The sequence below is a fragment of the Falco naumanni genome, chromosome 5, assembly GCF_017639655.2.
Source record: "Falco naumanni isolate bFalNau1 chromosome 5, bFalNau1.pat, whole genome shotgun sequence".
NCBI classification, from domain to species: Eukaryota; Metazoa; Chordata; class Aves; order Falconiformes; family Falconidae; genus Falco; species Falco naumanni.
In genome coordinates, this window is record NC_054058.1 from 9,640,671 (window position 1) to 9,662,327 (window position 21,657).

General features: G+C 42.9%; 1 protein-coding gene across 1 annotated transcript; it reads left to right on the forward strand.

Annotated features, from left to right (window-relative positions):
• Nucleotides 1-3,189: 3,189 nt before the first annotated feature.
• Nucleotides 3,190-6,798, forward strand: FGF6 (fibroblast growth factor 6). Its single transcript, XM_040597033.1, has 3 exons — nucleotides 3,190-3,529; nucleotides 4,460-4,563; nucleotides 6,622-6,798. Exons 1-3 carry the CDS (start codon nucleotides 3,190-3,192, stop codon nucleotides 6,796-6,798), a joined length of 621 nt encoding a protein of 206 aa, XP_040452967.1.
• Nucleotides 6,799-21,657: the final 14,859 nt, after the last annotated feature.

Consider the following 21,657-nt stretch of genomic DNA (forward strand, 5'->3'; position numbering starts at 1 on the left):
TTACTTTAATTAGGTGGTAAGCACTGTCACCCTGGGCCTTAAGATATTGATTAAGCACAGGTTGATTGCTGAAATAATTTGTTACCATTTTGGACTTCACAGGATTTATTTTACTGCAAATGCTACTAGTGTCTCCCTTGATGCCTTCCAAATTTGCTGGGTACATGAAGCCAGGAGAACATGCTACCTGAAAATCAAAAGGTTACAGTGTTTTTTTCTGGAAACAGCTACTTCATGGGTCAGGAGGATAACTTTACCCAGAATGAGACATCTTTTAGAGGAGACAAGACTTACCTAATTGAATCGTATGCTCCAGAATTTACATAGCAGTTCATCTTCAGACTGCTTTGCTAATACACAGAAACTCAGCAACCTGCTGGCCACAGGTCAGACTATGGAGTGGTTCAAGACTCATTTCAGCTCCATGCAGAATTGCTGAGCAGTATAAGACTACAGCATACATTTCGTCTCCCAGCTGCACACCATTCAATCTTAGGCCAGGTACCAAGGCTCTTGGTCTTATGAGTGCCAGATGTCCCAGTGAAATCATAATTTTTAGCTGTTTGGGTTTTTTTCCAGATCAAGCAAGAGAAGTTCTGATTTTGGCAAGAAAGAAATCTGGCTACCTTTTCCATACAGTGTGCTAGCAGTTCTACTTGCTCAGCAAGAAACTGCAGGTGGGAAACTGTCCCCTGGTCTAGCTACCTGAGCTCACCACAGCTCTCAGAGTCACTTTCCAGCTGGGCTGACTAAAAGCCAAAGCAATGCACCTGATAGACTTGGAAGAATTTATTTCATTTTTTTATTCACTCTAGGATTGAGGTTACTGGGATGTGACAGTGTGCAATCCCACGAAGTGCTCCTTAATGGGGCCAACAGAATAGCTCACTGGGAATCTGCAGTGACAGATGTGCCAGCACAAGTTAGAGAAGCTTTTTTAGCTCATGCCTTTGCTTTGCTATGAGAAACATGACAAATGAGACACAAAGATGCAAAGGTGATCAAAAGCCAATGATGGAAAGCCAGGTCTGCACCCTTGTCTCTCAACCCATGAAACCACCAAATGCTGTTTTTCCTGCTGATTGGCAGTTATGTTCTGATTTTCCTCCTAGGACACTGATTGTGAGAAAAGTGCAAAATTACACTTGAAACATTCTCTAGAGGGAAAAAAAGTCAATTGGAAATAAAATATTGCAGCGTATTTTATGGACAGGGATGGCTCTGAGATTAGCCAAGGTTTCCATGAGTCCCACGCACTGGGAATGGGCAGGCCTTCTTCAGACTGTAGCATAAGATGACCTAGGAAAGCAATGCTCCATCCCTATAACTGTGACCCAGGGCTTTGTCTCCCACCAATGCTGGCTCCTCATAAAGACTGCGGCTGTGCTGAGAGGGTGTGAAATACTAGTATAATACTTCAAAAATAATTATGTATGCACTTTGCATAGCTGAAGAGTCATGAGATGAAGTAGAAGGCAGGAGAGGAAAGCATCTGAAGATTTTCATTGCGAGCAAAAGGCAGAAGATACTCCGAGTGCTGCTTCAACAAAGGCAGAGAGGCTTTGAAATGCCACTTGGCACAAGCCAGGGTCTAGTCCAGTGGTTCCCAATCTTTTTTTATAGCTGAGCCTCTCTCAAGAGAACAATCACCACTTCGTACCTCACTGAATCTAACTGCTCACCTGCCTCAGGGCTGCAATCCCTCCCCTTGGCTCAGGGTGCTCCTGCTTGAGAGTCTGCAGCAGCCAAGGCCTCGTGTTACACCCCTGTCCATGTGAAACTGTCCTGCCGGGTGTGCTCAGTTCAATTACGCTTCCAGGTACTCTCCTTATTAGCGTGCAGTCATCTCAAATGACATAGATGGCACAAGTTCTGTGCTGTGGAAAGCTGACAGATGTATTGGCGAAGAAGTTTTGCATAAGTCTCAGCCATTTTCCTCCCACTAATGTGTTAATAAGTCCCATGAAACTAGTTGTCTAATCTGTTCAGCTCCAAAGAAGCTGAAAGAGCATCAATGCAAAATGAGGGGAAACAGTAAGACAGCCTCAGCAAATGGAAGAGGAAAATGAAGATGCTCATACATTATTGCAAAAGAAGACAGTATTTGGGCTTGAAGAAAAGAGACAGTGAAACAGTAGGGAGTTGTGGCCTTTTCCCTTTTTCCTCCTCTTTAACACATTCCCTAAGCCCTTGTCTTGCAAACACAAATACAATTGCACCCCTGCAAGAGGCACACACCCTCCCTGAATAAATGTGATCATTTGGAAGTCACCTCAGTGAAAATCATGAACACTTAGGAATATATCAATGTCCCCAGCTATGTGTAACTGCAAGAACAGTGCTCCAGCCTGCATGCCCTGCTCAGCAGAATTGCTGCCGCAAGCAGCAGAAATGTGCTCACATAAGGAGCAAGCCCTGGGGTTTCCTCTCCTTTTAACATGGCTTACCTCTCTGCTAACCAGCCAGAGCACTCCGTTTAGAGGTACAGACAAGCTGTTAGCATGTGGGCTGCTATAGCAAGAGATGCCTTGGATTTTCTGGATATGTACAAAAAGAGCAATGGCCACTTCAGGCCAATTTTCCCCGATATTGAGCTGCCGTGATGTATACCCAGTGACTGTGCCACCAAGGAAGTGGCTGCAAAGTTTTCATTGCTTGCTGATGAGGTCCCTGACTGTTTTTACACCTTCTTCTCTAAATAAGGAAGCTGCCTGTCAGGCCTCTGACTGCCGACCCATTTGACTCCTTTGCTTTCAACAGCCAGTGAAACCTCACTCCTGCCTCTGCTCTTCGCTCTTCGGTGACAGCGTTCATCAGACCTCAGCCAGGCTGGGAGGATGGCAGGTTAGTGTTACAGCCCTGGCAGGCTTGCTTACCTTTGGCAAGCTGTTGATGTCAGAGTGATGATGTGGGGAGGGACAGCCTCCGCACTATAAAGATGGGTCAATCAAATATAACTGAGGCTGCCCACAGACGAGCAGGTTCTACAAAACATGGTCCCCACCAGTTTGAGTCCTGCTGGCCTGTCTCTGCTTCCAACCCAACTGCTATCAGGCTTTAGTTTCATGTCAGCAATCTCTATTTGCTTTCCAAAAATAAGCCTCTGCCACCATGCTGAAGGGAGAAAAACAAGAAGGGCGGTATTTTTAGGGCCATTAATTCTGACCACGTGCCCAGGGGGTGAACCGGATGGCCACTGCACAAAGACTTCTCATCACTATGTCCTGCGAAGCCAGCATTCACTGGACGTTGCCTGCTTTCGTTCTCCTGGGTTTTCTAGCTGGGCTTGCTTCAACACATCCAGTTGTAAGCAGAACTAATGGCACATTGCTGGAAAGAGGATGGCAATCTCTGTTGTCCAGGTCCATTGCTGGGATGTCAGGGGAGAAGTCAGATGTGAACTGGGAAAGTGACTATTTGCTAGGAATCAAGAGGCAGCGGAGGCTTTACTGCAACGTGGGCATCGGGTTTCACCTTCAAATCCTCCCAGACGGAAGGATAAGCGGAGTTCACAATGAAAACCAATACAGTGAGTTGCATCCAGAAATGAAATAGAATAGATGTCACTTAATTGCTGTGAACTCGAGTAATTACCCTTCATAGAATGCAACTGTTATTACTTGATATTATTAATCTGTGCTACATCTGTTGCCTTTTAAAAGTCTCTGGGATCAATCAACATTGTAACCCTCCAGGCTGAAACATGTCACAAATGCTTAGACAAATTTAGATACAATTTATTTTTACTCTGCTTTACTGCATGGATGAGAAAAGACAAACCAGGTTGAAAACTGTCTCTCGGCTGTATTTGCTCACTCCTCACCTTCTCGTTTGCCTTTTGAATGAGGGAGGTGGTCTCTGAGCTCGGAGCGCCAATGTATGATTTTTTAATCCTAGCGGACTAGTACTTTTGGGACACTCAGTCATGGAAGGGCTTGCTGTTCCTGGTTGGCTTGTTGTTATGGTTACTGTTCTGTTACCATAAGATTAAAAAAAAAAAAAAGAAGAAGTAGCCCTATGGATTCTATGGATTTGCATTTCCTGTAGTGGGCAGTTGCTAAAATCTTTTGCAACTAAGATATTGTGAGGGACTTCAAAATGCAAGCCACACTTCTTCACAGCTCAATAACAAACACTCTGTAACTCTAGCATATTAGATTAAAATATCTAATTAGATAGCCCAAGAGTTTGACAGATCAAAAGAATTTGATAGAGCAAAAGGATTATATAGCATGTGACTATGACTGTGACTCCAGAATAATTATTTTGGAATCCTACAGCATGTAAGAAAAACCAAGATCTCTGTGTATTTCAGTTTTGCTGGACTAGGGAGATAATTCTAATAAAGAAAACATGACAAGTTCAATAGGTTTTTAAAATAAATAAATTATATCTGAGTTGCCTTTGATTAGCTTTAAATTCTGTGATAACACATCTATTGTGTTTCTCATTTTTTTAGGTCTCTTTGAAATATCCACTGTAGAGAGAGGTGTCGTTAGCCTGTTCGGTGTGAAAAGTGCCCTCTTCATTGCAATGAATAACAAGAGGAAGTTGTATGGAACGGTGAGTACAAGTGTGAATAGTTTTTCAAGGCTTAAACAAAGGCGGCAAAGGTTTTGGGTTGAGGTTTTTTTTCCCCCCCTTCCTGAAAATCTCTGATTACAAGCAGAGAAAATAGCTTTTCAATTACAGGGAGCCTGCCCAGCCTGGTGTCATCAGTGTTATTTAGTGCAACAAGCAGTGTGGCTGAGGTCTGTTATTTTAAAGCTTTCCAATAAGATTGTACAGGGAGAACCCTAGGCAAATGGATGCATTCTGTGAATACTGTGGGTTAATTAGATGGCTTCTTCTAAGGGCCTGGCGCTGCAAACTTGTTTTACTAAGACTGAAACCAGTTGATCGCTTTTTGCATTGCATTGTACATAAAGCAAAAGGCTGTGTTCTGCAAAAGGCCTTAGAAGGTAAAGTGTGTGTGTGTATGTTCACAAGTGTGTGTGTATGTGATTGCATGTGTATGTGTGTGCATACAGGTGTGTGTCAGAGAGGTGCAATTAGAGCTATTGACACTAGCCACCATTAGTAAAATGACTACATGTCTCTTCCTACCAAAACCAACTACACCATGAAGAATAAATAGGAAGCCTACTCTACAAAGTCGGCATATGCACCTGGGTTATTTTAATGACCAGTTTTGTGAGATCAGTACCAAAGGGTAAGAAAACAATAATAGCTATTAACAGTGGTATGCAAGTCACACTGAAACACCATCAGCATCATCCTTATCTAGAAAGTGCTATCTATGCCATCTAACTGCAATTTAATCTCTGAGGCATGAGCATGGCATCTCCAGTCTCAACATTCAGCAAAAAAAGCTCTTGTTAGGAAGCAGCTTTGAAAGAGGCTGGCTCTGGGCAACAGGCAAAAGCAGTCCACCTCAAAGTAATTCATGGCACTGATTGCATTCATCTCTTTTGTCAAGAAACAACAAAGTAATTTTTGTGGAAACAGCTGTAATTTCTACAAAGCATTTCAGTAGCTTAATAAAACATCACATGTTGTGAAGGACCTGTAGCCATTACTAATATGACTGATTTCTTCTCACACAGATAATGACAGTGGGACGTTTTAAAGTTTCACTCTAGATATTCTTTCAATTGCGGCTGATTTCAAGCACCTAAAAAGTGCTACAAGCCCAACTGCTTTGCTTGACTAGGTCTTTCTAAAGAAATGCAGGGTCTGGCTTCAGATGTCCCTTTGATTTTTTCCCTGCAGTTTCAATCCAATCTTGTTTATTTTCAAAGACATTTTGCAAATCTGTAAGAGATGTGCATCTTCCCTTGCACAATGCAATGCCCTAAACTGAACTCTTATAAGCTTTAAATGGCATTATTACAAAGATGTCCAAATAGAACAGCACCGGTGGTGTCTCATATGCCAGACATTTGATGTCAGGGAATTATTCTGCTTTGTGTTCTAATTTCATCGGTGCTCTGTTTGTCTCCTGCATGTCCTTGCACCTCCTCTCCCCGATAACTCCCCCTCCTTGGATTTACATGATGTGACATGAAAAGAAACAAAACTTTCCCTGGCTTAGAACCTGCTTCATCTCTCACTAGCAGTTAAATATAGTATCACTTATGATTTAACAAAAGAAAAGATGTAGTGCTAATATGAGGTCTTATTCAAAAGCCTTATGCAAGTAAATAGTTCTCCCTGGACATGGCTGTTTAACAGCCAGCATATCGTTCTTTTATAAATTACAGGGCTTCTTGCAGAGAGGAGTTGTGAAATAAATCTACGTCATTTGGGGAAAAGGGCATGATGCTGACAGAAATTATTGCTTGCAAATAAAATTAAGAAATCCATGATTTATGAAGAATTAACTTGATCTGTCACAGGAAGTACACAGTCCATTATCTGGACAGGTGGCATCTGAGTTCCTCTGACACCACATTAGCACTGGGGAGGGATATTTATTGTTGGATGCAGTCGCTGCGGCACCACCTGTTGCACTGCAACAAGTTCTTCTGTGAAAACACTAGGAAGAAAAATGACTAGAGCCTTCATGAAATATTTATTGTACATGCTTTGGTCTTCCCCCCTCCCATTTCTATTTTTCAGGCTGTTTTCCAAGATGAGTGCAAATTCAAAGAAACCTTGCTGCCCAATAACTACAATGCCTATGAATCAAATGCTTACTGTGGTGCTTACATAGCACTCAGCAAACATGGGAGAGTGAAGAGAGGAAACAAGGTTTCTCCTGCTATGACAGTGACCCACTTCTTACCAAGAATATGAACGTGAGCAAAGCAGAAGATTAAATCCCAGGAAAAACTATTTCATTTTGCACATGGGAATAATCTCCCAGGTAAAGTATTTATACTGTTCATTGAAAAAAAAATAATAATCTATATATGTATGTGTATATTTGGATAAAAATATTTGTACTAGATTCATCACATAATGTATGTAATGTGATGCTGCTTCTCTTCTACTCTGTACAAATTTTACATGGCTATGTGCCTCCTTTGGTGCTGAACAGAGAAAAGTGTAAGCTGGAGTGCAAAGGAAGTATTTGGGAGATATAGAATGGCTGTGGGTAATCATCTAACCAATCATAGATTATTTACTAAATAGTATTAATTACCTCAGATAATAACCTTTCATAGTAAGCTGTTTACATATCATGGGCCAAATCATCAGATGACTTTGCTTCACCGAGCTTCGAGCAGTTAACTCCATCTGAATATCTACCTGCGTCTCTCCTCCTGCACACTGTGTCCTGTCTTGTAAAGTCCTCAATCTATTTTGATCGTTAAGGTGCCAATTCCACAAGCTACTTCTACACAAGCAAACTGTCTACCCCCAGAGACCCTCCATCTCTGAAGGAATTCTCCAGGGTCTCCTCACATGGACTTGTTGGCAAAACGAAGGCCTACAATTTCCCTTAAGAAGGACCACAGGATAAATCACGGATGTGTCCCAAATGCAAAATATATTTGGAGCTAAGGATTTCCAATGGCATTTTGTGAGTTTAATTTAGACTCACCTCAAATATAGGTGTGTAGATCTTTAATATAAATACATGTATATATCTAGACATGGGATGTATGAGTGTATATCTATGTGATTACATATTTTAATGAATCAACCATCCCAGTCTCTAGGTGCCCAGGTGCCTTTATATGCATGCACACATAGAAAGACATAAATATTTCAAGGCATTGTATTTCATTTAGGCTGAAACTTCTTAATCTCTAAGAACTAGAACAAGTCTGCAGGATGCATTTTATAAAATGTATGATATTCATGAAAGCTTCCAGCAAAAGGTTATTTTAGAAAATTTCTCTGTTTTGAAATTTCTTCTATTTACTGCTTTAAGTATATTTGGTGCTTCTCTATCACACCTCACTGAGGTATGAAGGACAGAGGAAGAAGGAGGCTGCATAAGCATGCCTTCCTGCATTGGGACAGAGGAACTTGTGCCTTAATTCCAATTTCTGTCACTTCCAAAGCATCAGTCTCAAAAACAACAGGGCATGCTGTATGAAATACTCTCCAAAGCTCTCCTAGAAGTCACACAAATGGCCCACAACCTTGCCTGTTTTGACAACCTTTTTCCAGATCACCAATGACGCTACATTCTCTGTGCCTTTGAAAGAGTATTTTGAGAGTCCCTAAGTCAACAGTCACTATAAATGTCAGTTACCAGAAGCCTTGGGATTCCTGCATTGATGGCATGCTCCTAAATTTGACACTAGATTCAATGCAATGTCAGAGCATGAGCATTTTCAGCATAGATGGACCATGCTGCTGCAGAAGCGAACATCTGAGTGCAAGATAATCTCCCACGTCCAGCCAAAATGTGGCTATGTCCAGCCTTGACATGCCATTCTATTTGCAGGGAGTGTCTATTCATGATGAATTTGAGCCTTCTGACATGCATGAAAAACACTGTCAGGGTGAGATCCTCAGTTGGAGTAAACCAGCCTGGTAAGACTATTGGTTAATAGCTGCAGAAGATTTGGCCCAAAGAGCACACCTACAAGGATGTATCTACAGCCACGCTTTCTGAAAAATTGTCAAGACAATTGTTTTGTGAACAAGGTACAGTTTTCCAGCTCCTTTTGTGTGAGTTATACTTGAATTTATTTTGCTCAAATGTAAGTGGTGATCACAGTGTAAATGAAGAGAAAAAAGAATGGAATACTGCTTACAGCCTGTGAATGGGACACTTTGGGTATGGCAAAGGAAAGGAGTTACTCTTCATTTTCTGGTCTTGCGGTATGTAGAGAGAAGCCAAGTTGGCACACTTTGTTCATCCACAATGTGTGCAACAGTTTTCTTTGGAAAAATGTGCATTCTAAGAGAGAAAGCAGGATTTTTTGAGTGGGGAGAGTGGGTCAGAGAAAAGTTTGGAGGATATTAGACAGTTACAGTGACCTAGAATCCCTAGAGGTACAGATAAGAAGACTACAGCTGTGCTGAAATACATTAGCTGGCAACCTGTATCCTTGTGTAATATTCCTAATTGTCTTTGAAATTAAGTTTGAAGAAGGATGGAAGAGTACATGGATGTAGAAGAAATCATAGTTTGGATGCTGACACACAAGGGTGTTTTTTTTTATTACAGCTTAAACCAGTGTCCTTAGGGTAGGATGAAGTCTGTTCCCTCTTAAACCAATGCAGTCTAGAGTAATGTATTGTTGCCAGTACTGATAAATAATGGGATAGCTGGCATAAAAGGTGAGTATCAGACTCACTGACTCCATTTTGCACATACTGGTCAAGAGCAAGAATAAACAGTAGACTGGGTCACAAGAATTCTGGATGCAGCCTGCTGTTCAGAGTTTATTATTAAGAACTGCAGGCCCTTGCAGATGCAGTTTTGGTGGGCATTTGGAAAGCCTCACCAGTCACTCTGCTGAGTTCCTCTTTACACCAGTTTTTTTTCTTATTACATATCAATGCCAGCCAGATCAACACTGAAGTCAACACTGAAATCACGAAAGGTCTTCCAGTGCCAGAATCCTGAGTAATATGAGAGTGAAACATCATTGTCAGGAGTGATAACTGTGGCAGGAAACCCCTCCAGCATAAACAGTGCAGTACTGAAGCATTGTGGGGTTATAGACTAGTTGGATATGATGCTTTTACAGAGGTGCTCCTTAAGCCAATGCGTGGCTGCTTTCAAGAGAGGAGTTAAGGCACGTGTTGACACATTGCTGTGCATGTGCAGTCTAGGGTGGCAGCTCGCAGCAGCCGTGAGCACTGTGGCAGTGTTCAAGGAGTTGTACAACTTGCCTAGGAAATGGCCTGATCCTGTTCTGCCCCATGCTTGAGTAGCTGAATTCCACTTCCTTCCTTACCACCTGCATGGGAGAAGGAGGATTTAGGAAGACCACCATGCATTTTACACAACTCAGGATAAATTTGTTAGGCTAGCATGGAGGGCAAAAAACCCAAACCTTGTTTAAGCTGCATGTTCATGATACGGAGGCTATGGAGAGAATATGGGCATGTTCTGGCAAACACTCAAGCAAAACTTTCTTTAGAAGAATAGTTCCGTGGATATGTGACTATGTAAAGAAAACTCATGAAAGTAAAGGAGTTTTGCAAATCAGGGCCAAATTATCAACCTATTATTGACAGTTCTTGCAGTGGTCCCTGTCAAAGCATGTCTCATCTCAGTGCTCATTAATGCCAAGTCATGGAATGGGCTACAAGCTTTGAAAGCATTGTTGTGAATGCCCCACACCAGCCTGTCTTGCCCATATTTTGCACATGGGATTCTCCTTGAAGTTGATACCTATTTTCAAGGTTCCCTCTTCCATGGGCAAATGCCATAATAATTTAAGACCTAATCTACCTCTGTTAGAAACCAGTCTTGACTGGCACTGAATCATGTTCTTAAATGATCTAATTTTCCCCAAACATGCAGAGATGCAGACACACACACAGTGGAAAAGCAGAGTAATTTTTGTATACCTCACTAACTATTTCAATTCCAAGATTTTATTTTGCACAGTAAAATGGTGCCAAAGTTCTCACATTATTTCTTTTTTTTTCACTAAAATATACCTCATATTCTGATGCAATGTGGACTCACAATTGAGAGTGTAAATTTGCAAGAAACACAAAACTGTCCAATAAGTTGTTTGTGAAATTGCTTCTATTTTTATATGTATGTGCTGCGCACAATAGTTTAATGTATTAATAAAATAAACTTTTATACATTTCTGGTAGTGTTTTGACTCCAAATCCCTCTTAACATTTGGTTTTTCCCTTGCTTCAGAGCTGCTCTATTAAAACACCCCCACCTTCCCCTCACCCCCAGTTCTTAGTCACGACTAGAACCAGAGGATGCATTGGTACACTTAAAATTGTGGTAGACTTCTGTGTTCTTCAGACTTCTTGCCTGGCAAGCCAGGAGAGCAGTGCCAGCTATAGAGAACCTGGGAATTTCACAGAAAAGAAGGAAAATAGAAGTGCAATCTGATTCAAGATGAGCTGTCATAGCCACCTGTCTAAACTCCAGTGTTTTTTATGTGGGGAGGGTCTAGTGCTGCTCTCCTGTTGCTAGTGCTCTTCAGTGTTTAACTACCAGTGCATATCCCTTACTTCATTAAATATGAAAGGCTTTTTTTTTTATTTTCTTTTTTTCTTTCTTTTTTTTTTTTTTTAAATGGTGTTTTCTTCTTGTCTGGGACTTGGGAGACAAGCTTCCTGCAGTCATCTCTGAGGGATTCTGCCTCACTATGTCTCAAAGTTGGGTATTTGGGAAACACTGTTCCATTTCAGTGATTTGGTAAGTTTTGATCTCCCTTTCTCCCCTCCCAAGCTGACAATCAGTCCTTCAGTCAATTAAATTATCTCTCCCAGTTTGAGGACACAGACTAAGGTATTAGAAACAACTAGCTGGGAATATGCCACCTGCTTTTTGTTTAAGTGCGCTGTTTAATCCATACCAGCACGATATCGCAGAGCAGACAATTCTCCAAAGCTCTGATTGCTGGTGGCCCTTCTCAGAAGTGTAAGAACATCAGCCACCACCATGCTGGCTAAAAGCCATTCTCTGCATTTGTGTTTTGGCTGCCTGCATTTCCCTGTAATAACTCCCTTTGCAAGTAGTTATAAATTCTTGCGTGTCGTTGCTCTGCATATGTGCCACGTTTCACCTGAGAAAGGACTTCATTTCACTGGTGGATTAAACAATGCTTCTGTCTACTGTAGAAGTGCCTTGTTTACAGCTCTAAAGGCCAGTCACTGTAGGCAGGAGTGGGAACGGGAGAAGAAGATACATAACCCACATGCACGGACCGGAAACAATGGGACAAACTGGCAGCTGATGTAAACCAACCCAGCCCCAGCAAAACAGAAACATAAATGATTTGGTATGAAGTCATCTGCAGAGGCTAGGAGAAGACTATACATGGTCAGATCACAAGACAACCTCAGACACAGTCTAGTTTCTTCTCCCTGTACTGCAGCTTGCCCTTTGAAAGGTGATGCTGGCCAGACACACCTAAGCGAGTACCCAGGCGCCCTGGGAGACAGAAGCAGTTACCATGCTCCCTTCCTACTCTGTGCTCTCAGCTCAGAGGATTAAAAATCTTCAGGGAATTTGGGGGATGAGATGGTGGCTGAGCTAAGCCAAACACCTCTATGAAGAGCAGGAAAAATTCTGGGTGAACTTTGCTTGGTATACGTAATATTCTGCTTCCTTTCAGGTAATTTGAAACTTAATGATGTACCTGTTCCCACAGATACACCTATGACACAGTTACCTTATCCTTCTCACCACTTCAGCTTGGGTTTCTGTCTGAGCAACTCTGCTGCTCACCCTGGACAGGCTGTGGGATGCTTGTCAGGGAAGCTTTAGTATACAAGGGTAAATTCACTTGAAACAAAAAACTTGGTCGAATGGCTTAAAGAGGCACCTCTCCTAGCTCCCTGCACTAATCCTGTTCCTCTAGTCTCTTCTTTCCTCCCAAGTCTTTTTGTCTGACTTGTCACTGAAAATATAAACGCTCCTCTGGAAAGTCTTTCCCTGCACCCACAATGGAGCAGGAGTATGCCAGCATGTCCCTTCTCTCTCCCCTCCCCCAAGTCACGCTGCCCTCTGTGTCCCCTGGCCTGAAGCCATTGGCAGAGACCCATAATCTGTCCACTTACTCAGGCTCTAGCTTCTCTGATGACCCACATCAGCAGGTGCTGTTTTCATTAGCTTGATGAGCCTGAGTTGTCAATAGTTCCTAAAAGACATGCCAGCCCTGAGCTGGCTGGAGGTTACAGTGTGAGGAGCACAGGTGAAAGCAGGCAGCATTACACCTTCCTGCAGCCAGTAAAATCTGCTCAGCAATGGCAGAAAGATGAACTCAAAGATATTTAGATGGGAAAGAGCTGCTGGAGGGCTTGAATCCAAACTCTAGCTCAGTGCAGGACCAACCTCAAAGTTAGAGAAGATTGTATCAGGAAGAATCCCCTCTATCTAGCCCCTCTAACAGTCCCTGTGATAGCCTCATGATTCATTAAGCTCTGGATGAAACTCTGGATATCATCTCAAAAGGGGTCAATCACAGACAGATGTCTCAAATGGATCACCAGCACAGCTTGTGCTCTGCTGGAAGGCAGCCTAAAAGCTGATGGCATCTTCCTGTTGACACAAGCCACATCTGTCCTGCACACGGAGCAGAAAATGTCCTTCCTACTAGAACTCACCCACACCAGCACAAATAGCTGCAGAAATAATCTGAAGGATTCAGTCGCCTGAAGGGAAAGGACAAAAAGAAAGAAAGAAAGAGGGAGAAAAAAAAAAAAAAGGCTTTCTGGCAACTCATGGATACAAGGCTACTTCAGTTGTAGGTGCACAAGATCTGGGAGAAGACACAGGTGCATGAATTGTATGGCTTCAGGTGCAAGTCCAGACCACTTTCAGGGAAAAGGGCAGCAGCAGTGCTATTCTGAAATCTGGATGTCACCTAACGCCAACACCTACGGTACAAGAGACAGGTAGAAAGAGTCTGACCTCCTGAGGCTGATTACTGCAATTTTTTATTGGCTGTTATTATTATTATTGCCCTCTGGTGGCTGTGTTGCTATTTAGCAGCGAGGTACAAGAGGCCAAGCATGAGTTCTGGACCATGGGACTGGGCACAAGGGGGAAAGGAGGCTAACACCTCATGGCTGTGATTTGATATAGGCTTCCAGTCCCTCCCCGTGTTAGCATCTGTTGCATCCTTATGCAGGAAAGCCACAAACCACAATATTTGGGGTCTAATTTCTCATAATACTAGGCAGGTAAATTGATTATGAAAACTACTTTGCTTTTACTCTGAATTTTCCAGCCTGAAGATTTGCCAAGGTTTTTGCAAATATAAAACATGAGCCTAAACATCAAAGGCAGTGCCACACAGAACGCCTTAAAGGATGTAGACATGGAGCTGTTGGAGCAGGTCTGAAGGAGGACCACAAAAATGATCAAAGGGCTGGAACACTTCTTCTATGAGGAAAAGCTGAGAGAGCTGGGGTGATTTAGCCTAGAGAAAAGAAGGGTCTGGGAAGACCTTATTATGGCCTTTCAATACTGTGTATTTTGCTGGTTTATAAGAAATTTTTATTTCTTATAAGAAATATAGAAATAAGTAATATAAAAATCTGCGGGCTTATAAGAAAGATGAAGACAGACTTTTTAGTAGGGCCTGTTGCAACAGGACAAGGAATAATGGTTTTAAACTAAAAGAGGGTAGATTCAGACTAGATATAAGAAACAATTTTTTTATGATGAAGGTGATGAAATACTGAAACAGGTTGCCCAGACAGGTGGTGGTAAATGTTCCATCCCTGGAAACAGTCAAGATCAGGCTGGACGGGGCTCTGAGCAAGCTGATTTGGTAGAAGATGTCCCTGCTCATTGCAGGGGGGTTGGACTAGATGGCCTTAAAAGGCCCCCTTCCAACCTAAACTACTATATAGTTCTATGACATAAGATGACAAGGCTCATTGGATCTCCCTGCTGATGACATCTGTGGCAGGAAATGCAGTTTTGCAGCATGGAGCACCTTGAGTGCGAAAGCAGAAAGCAGCAGCCTTTTCCAAATTATACTGAAGAGAGTAATTTTAAAGCATGTGTAAGAAATCCCTTTTTTTCCTGTTACCTCACTGAGTGCATTATTACAAATAGTGTTGTGGGACCATAAGTGATCACAAATGATACAGTCTCCAGTTCATCGACTACCAGAGATGCTCTTTGCAGGACCAGGAGCCTGGGGGAAGATGCTGGTTGTCTGACTGCCAGGGGGCAGTGTGCCACCTGCAGAAACCATAACTCCGGGGAAAAAGAAATACAGAAGGAAAAAAAAAAAAACCACAGAAAGGATCACTGACACTTAGAAACAGGCAGATTGTGAAGAAATCTACTGAACTGAGATTTACCTCACCAGCAAAATCTGGAGCATCATACAAATGCTATAGTCACTTCTTCATCAACTACTGAGCTAGCACAGTTTTTCTAGAAGAGTGGCAGGTACTATACCACAGTTTCACGAAAAAATGTAGCCAGAGCTTTCCTCAAAGTGAAAAAATAGGCTTTCTAGTCAGTAAAAAACAAACTTTCAGATAATTTGTTTACTTTCCTTAGGACATGCAAACAGGTACATCAGAAAAGTGGTAACTGAAAACCTTTTGATTTTCAGTAGTTTTCACCCATTTCTTTTTTGAGTCAAGAAGGCTTATGGCAGGAAACATCAAATTCTGTTTAACAGGTCCTTATTTTCTGTGTTGTAGAAAAATGAAAATATTCTCCTGAGTTTAAATGATAACTGTGTGAGACATTTTAGTGTTAATATATTTTTCTTTCTTTTAAAGGCGTATGTGGTGGGAAGTAACAGGATGACACAGTCTGAGACCAAAGGGCCAGCCTGTACATTATGCATATAAATGTCACCTGAAATTTATGTTGCTATAAGGTAGGAAGCAGGTTCAGGCTTGCCCAGTGTACTCAGTCTAAGCCTCCAGTCCAGGCTGTATGATTTTCTGTGCAGGATCCCAACGCTGATCCTAGGAGTGGCAAAAGGGGCTGGGATCCAATGTTGAAATACCATGGAGACCTGAGGACCTAATTGCCTCCTGGTCCTTTTCTCCTTAGCGAAACTCGGTGTTGCACGGAGGAGACCGCAGTGTGGACATCACAGGATCTCCAGCAGCTCTGCAAAGCCTGTCTTTGAGGAAACGTGATGAGAAACCACAGCAAAGGTGGGAGCTGGGCCCAGTTTCTCACAGGTCAGGAAAAAGCCACACAAGCAGAGTGACTGCTGGACTCTAAGTCAGCTAAACTCAGCCTTGCAGAAGGCCAGGCCAGCAACCTGACCAAAGGTGCCTCCAGGGCCCAGTCTTATTTAAATCAGCCTGGGTTGGGACAGTGGACATGCTGGACATCATGTGCCATGACCCTCCCCGCTGAGCTGTGGGCCTGCCCGCCCCAGCCCCATGCCCGGGGAGGCCGGCCAGGCCAGGCCTCTGCCCCTGCCTGGCCGCGGCAGGAGGGCTGTGGTGTCCCCGGCTGGCCATGCTGCTCCCCAGGAGTGAGCTCAGCCCTTCCCAAGCACCCAAGCAAGTGCCATCGAGCTGTTTGCTGACCACCTGGGGCCTCAGCCCTAGAAGCCCTCCCAAGGGACTGGCCATCTCCTGGGCTCTGGCATCCCCACAGCGCCAAGCCCTCAGCCAAACCTCATCTTCCCCCTCGGGCTCGCCCAGTCCCTGGGACTGGTCAGGGCCAGCTCAGACCCACCACCAGCCCTCAGCTCTAAGTCTGCCCTGTCATGTCCTCTTCCACTTTGCTATTTCTGGTCTGGCTCTGCACCCCTTAAAATCCTACTAGTGCTCCCCAGCAACGTCGTCCCTCAACAGCAAGTCCCTTCTGATCCCAGACCAGCGCCTGGCTGGGCAGAGAAGCTGCTGCCAGAGCCCTGAGGGCACTAACAGGCCTTAATGGCCCCAACCAGCCTCACCTGGGACCGCCTGGATCGAGATACATCATCATAACTCTGGAGATGCACAACACGTTTGTCTGGAAAATCGGCCATTATAGGGAGAGGTTAGCATGACTTTTCACAATTTTGATTCTGGAACCGGAGGAGAAAGACACCTCTGGGAAAAGGTTCACACTGGGGTTCTGTAACTAGGGACACAGCAGGGAAATGCTCACAGGGTGCCAGGCTAGCATGAGGAAGTCCCAGGCTGAGTTCTCAGCTCTCCCACAGGATTCCTACGTGTCTGTGGACAACGCACTGAAGCTCTCTGCACTGTCTCTCACACGCAGCAGACACTGCAAAACCGATGATGTGGAAAACTAAGTTAGCCATATGCGCTGAACTGGGACAATTCTGATAAATGGCGGGTGAACAGATACCTCAGCAATCTATTTTCCTCATCCTAATAAAATCACTTCCATCTTCTGTATGTGGCCCTTCAAGTAGAGAACCTACAGCCAGATTTGCCCCCTTATCTTCTCCAGGCTGCACAAACCCTGCTCCAACAGCCTCTCCTTGTATATTATGTGTTCCAGTCTGCACACATCTTAGTGACGCTCCTCTGGACTTGCTCCAGCTTGTTAACATCTCTCTTGCAATGTGGAGCTCAAAACCAGACAGTGTCAGATGTGGCCTCACAAAAGGGAAATAAACACTTCCTTCGATCTCTTGGCTATGTTTTTGCTAATACAACCCAATATGCCATTGTTTTTTTAACAGTTGCGTTGATAGCCTTTCTTACACTAAGGAGTCTCAAAGGGCAAGGAGTGGCAAAGGCAGAGAGTCTATAAACCGGGGATTCCCCCTCCAGCCTCCCAAGGGAACTGCCAGACATTCATTTAAGACAGTTTTGTGTAAGAGCATGACAATGGGGTGAGGCTGTTGTCTGGATTTCATTAAGTGATTTGCAAACAAATTAAAATGTTGTGAAACAATCTGGTCCCTATGGAGCTTAGCAATGCTCAGTCCCATTCCCACTGTTGCTAAGGAAAGCAGAGGGTATTCGGCATCTTTGACAGACATTTGCAGGCCATGATCTAAAGGTGTCTCAGTGACTTCAGTGTGCTGGTCAGCATTGGCAGTGTAACTTAAGATATGCTCATAAAAGGAAAGAAACAGCCCCAAATCTCTTTTACATTCTGTTTCTGTTGGGTTTGTTTTCGGCATTTACTGAAGCCACCCTGCTCTGCATCAGTTTAAACAATGGAACACATAATTACATCCCAGGTATTTAACTACAGAAGAGTTTTTGTTCCTTGGAAAAATGACCCAACTGCAAACTCTTGCACCTCACTTTTGGAGTTACAAATGACTCAGCAGAAGCCAAGAGGACATTTGGTTTCCTTGTCAGAACACAAGAGTAAAGGAGGAAGTAAGAATCTCTTCCAGCTCTTGGGTAACTGAGGGGGAGACTGAAGCTAAGACAAACTGTGGGGATCTCTAGGTTTAATATATATAATGCAAACTGGAATTACAGTTAACTGCAGTGACCAATCCCGGCTGATGAAATAGCTGTCACTGGAAAAAAATCCTAAAAACAAACAACCAAGTATGCAGCCACAAGCGGAGATTTCTTTTTCCTCTCCAGCCAAGCTCTGCATCCAGCTCAACCCAAAAGCATGTTTGTTTTGGAAGCCATAGTCTGCTGCAAAGTGTTTGGCTAAAATCCAAGGGGCCAATAAGTCCAGATGAGCTGAACAAGCTGTGTCCTTGGATCATGAGATGTGAACATATTATTCAATCCTGGATTGCATGCATGCATATTATTGTTGGTTACTTTTTGTTACAGGGTGTGGATCAAAATGCCTTGATCGGGACTAAATTTCTACCCCCTAAGTTAACTGTTTACAATTCACAATTTTATTGTGTGCTTGTTATTTCATGGACCAGACCTCACAGCACTAGAATAGCTCCTCAAGGACAATGCGACCATACAGTTTAGGTCAAGTGAGCAATCATTAGCGATAATGTATAAACTCACAGAGTTGTTTGCAATTACATTTTTCAGAGCTGTCTGGAGAAAAGCATCTACTTTTTTCTTAAATATTTATGAGAATTAATCCATTCTGAGCCATTCCAGGTGATCAGAGCCTGGTGGTTTTCCTGGGGATGCTCTGTCTGTGACCTGGGCCCAGGACTCACCAGGCCAACACAAATCTTCCAGTTTATTGAAGAGGCAATAGACTTGCTGCAAAAACATAAGGAAGGTGATTATAACTAGTATAGGTGTCATTCAGTGAGATCATAATTTCTTTTCAATAACACTTTAACCACCTCAGTCATCCAGTGAGGGACAAGCCAGCTTACAGTTCCCACAGGGGCAAAACAGAAGCAGTTATTACAAGGTAGTGGACCCATGACAAATCCGTGCCCTACCTTGACTCTTGGCAACACTTCCATGCAGCCAGGACTTCAGATCTCAAGCTAAGCTGATGGGAACAGCAAGTAGCACAAGCGACTAATTTGATTCTAACTTCATGATCTTGCCTGGTTACTGTCCCTTAGTGAAAAAATGTTAAGTACTTTTTCACTTTAATATAACCATATAGCCAACCCTATGCAAAAGCACTAAATCCCAGTGCTAGACTAACAACAATGTTTGGAAATAGGAAACTTTGCATAAAACAAAGTGTTTTCCCGAAATAAAGCAGTCAGTCAGTGTACATTTAGCTGCCTTGCAGTGCACTACAAGAGGAGATGGGTGCATGAACTGATTTTCTTTTTGAGGCTGTGTATGTGTATCCTCAGTATTCATAAGGACCTAGAAGCAAGCACACCAGGAAAAAGAATACATTTTTTTAGACAAGACACACTACCTGGGTAGACAAGTCAGCAGAAATTGGTATGCCAGTGATGGATAAACTGTAGCACAGGGCAGATTTCAGAATCTAGTCAGAGAAGTGCAGCCCTTCCTTCAGCTCACTAAAAAAACAACATTTTGCAAAGGCAATCATTAGAGCAATAGAAAATGTGGGAAAGGGAAAGGGACATGTATGGGGCATGTATGGGTGCCACATCCTGTAAACCTTGAGCAAATCTGTCGACATTGTGTTGCAGATATTAAAGAGAAACTTGCCAGTTTCAGAAGACCTGGATAATCTCAAATAGAATTTATTTTCTACACCCCTGTAACAATCAACATACAGGTCTACAAGCCACTTGGGTGACTATGAAATTTCTTCTGTCAAAAATATCCTATGTGTGTGTTTTGCACCACCTCAGTTTATGCTAAGCTGGTTGTCAGCTGTCATGAAAATGTTAACTTGAATTCATTTCCATCCTTTCCCCAGAAGTGGGGATCGAGGAATGAATGAACCATGGAGCAATGGGTCTTGAAGTGACACCAGTGTCAGAGACATAGTCATGTTCAGACTAAGCAGGCAGGCTAGCCAGCTCCTGCTATGCAAGAAAGTCCATTAAGACTATGGAAAGCATAATAAAGAAGATTTTTTTGTTATTATTATTTAGAAACAAAGCGTTAAGTTGCATTTCTAAGTTAAAAAAAAAAAAAATCAGCCAAGAAATCTTTGGTTTTGGAAAACTGAGCGGTTTGGTGAGAATCCAAAACTTCAATAAAGATGACAAAAACCACCTGCATGTCTTCTGTGAAAGAGAATGCATTTCCCAGCCAGCCCTGGCATGACACCAGCTTGTGCCAGCTGTGAAAATGGCCAAAGATCAGTAGGGCCAAGGTGCAGGATCAGTGTCCCAGCAGCTGACGAACCTGTGCATCCAGGGTGCAACGTGTCACTCAAGTTCCTCCTTGCCAGCAGTGTGCCTGTAACCAGGCAAGATCATGAAGTTAGAGTCAAATAAGTTGCTTGTGCCACTTGCTGTTCCCATCAGCTTAGCCTGAGATCTGAAGTCCTGACTGCATGGAAGTGTTGCCAAGTGTCTGAGAAAGTAACATGAAGAACTATTGTCTCTGCGGTACACAAAGAAGTGTAGCTGCAAATCTACCTTAAAAGCCATTCTGTCATGGAAAACCTGAATCAGGGGCAGAGTTCAAGACATATCTTTGCCAGATTTCCACTCAACCTAATAAACCTTTGTCTATGTGCTCCAGGTGCCCCCATCACAGAAACACCTCAACAAACAGATGCCAGCTTCTGCGCAAAGCTGAGCTAACACAGGTTTAGGTAAAAAAATAACGTCACTGTTACTTATCTTGCCCTGCCCTTTACAAAGTTTGATCTCCACGTTGCTTTAAAGGACTCCAGAATCTTGTATTAGTCTTGCAGTAGCTTAGGACTCTTTCTGCATGCTTTGCATTAGAGGTACCGGTACAAGAGCAATGCTTGGTTCAGTCATGGACTTCTTCATTTACTCTTTAGGTTTTCATGTTGAAAAATGACTATTAAAACTTATAGAGCAAATTGGTTTTGAATCAAGTTTTAGTTTCAAAGAGATCCCACTAAAAAATAAGTCTCAGAGCTAAAGAGCAACACATGCAATTGTACTAAAGCAATTCTAACCATATCAGTCACATGCTGTTGTTACTGTCCCACAGCAAAAGGGCCCTTGGCTGCTGCTGAGGTTGTCTGCATAGTTTGTCTTTTGACAGTTTCAGTCTATTTCCCCCACCCTCTTTGCATTTTCCATTCTTCATTTCTTTAAGCCTTTTTATCCCTTTGTTCAGGAGACAGAAATGAATGCAAATGTGAACCCAAGAGCCTGAACTAAGTTTAAAACTAGGTTAGAACAAAGTTTTTATCTATTCTCATCTTCTGTCTAACAAGGGGAAATTATCCTATTAGTTTATTGGAAACTGTCAATGAATGCAGTGTAATAAGTTACCATACCCAGTGTCATAGAATCAGAGAAAGATTTAGGTGGGAAGGGGTCCCTGGGGGTTTCCAGTCTGAGCTGTGATAACGGCAGCACTAACTCCCGAGCTAGCCCAGCTCACTCAGGACTTCGCTCACTCAAGTTCTGAATATGTCCAAGGCTGTGGGCTACAGCCCCTCTGGGCATCTGCTTGATGACTCTCAGGGGAATTTTAAAAATTCTCTTAAACCAAAATTTCCTTTGTTGCACCTGTGACCATAGAGTATTTTAGCCCAAATTACTGATACTGCCTTTCAATCTTAATGAATTTTAATGTACAGGTTTTGCACAGAAAGTGTAC

Excerpts from the sequence above, each read along its gene's own strand:
- FGF6 (XM_040597033.1), top strand. The coding sequence starts at position 3,190 with ATGGCCACTGCACAAAGACTTCTCATCACTATGTCCTGCGAAGCCAGC. Across the intron at positions 3,530-4,459 it reads TCACAATGAAAACCAATACA|GTCTCTTTGAAATATCCACT; the intron begins GTGAGTTGCATC and ends TCATTTTTTTAG. Across the intron at positions 4,564-6,621 it reads AGAGGAAGTTGTATGGAACG|GCTGTTTTCCAAGATGAGTG; the intron begins GTGAGTACAAGT and ends TCTATTTTTCAG.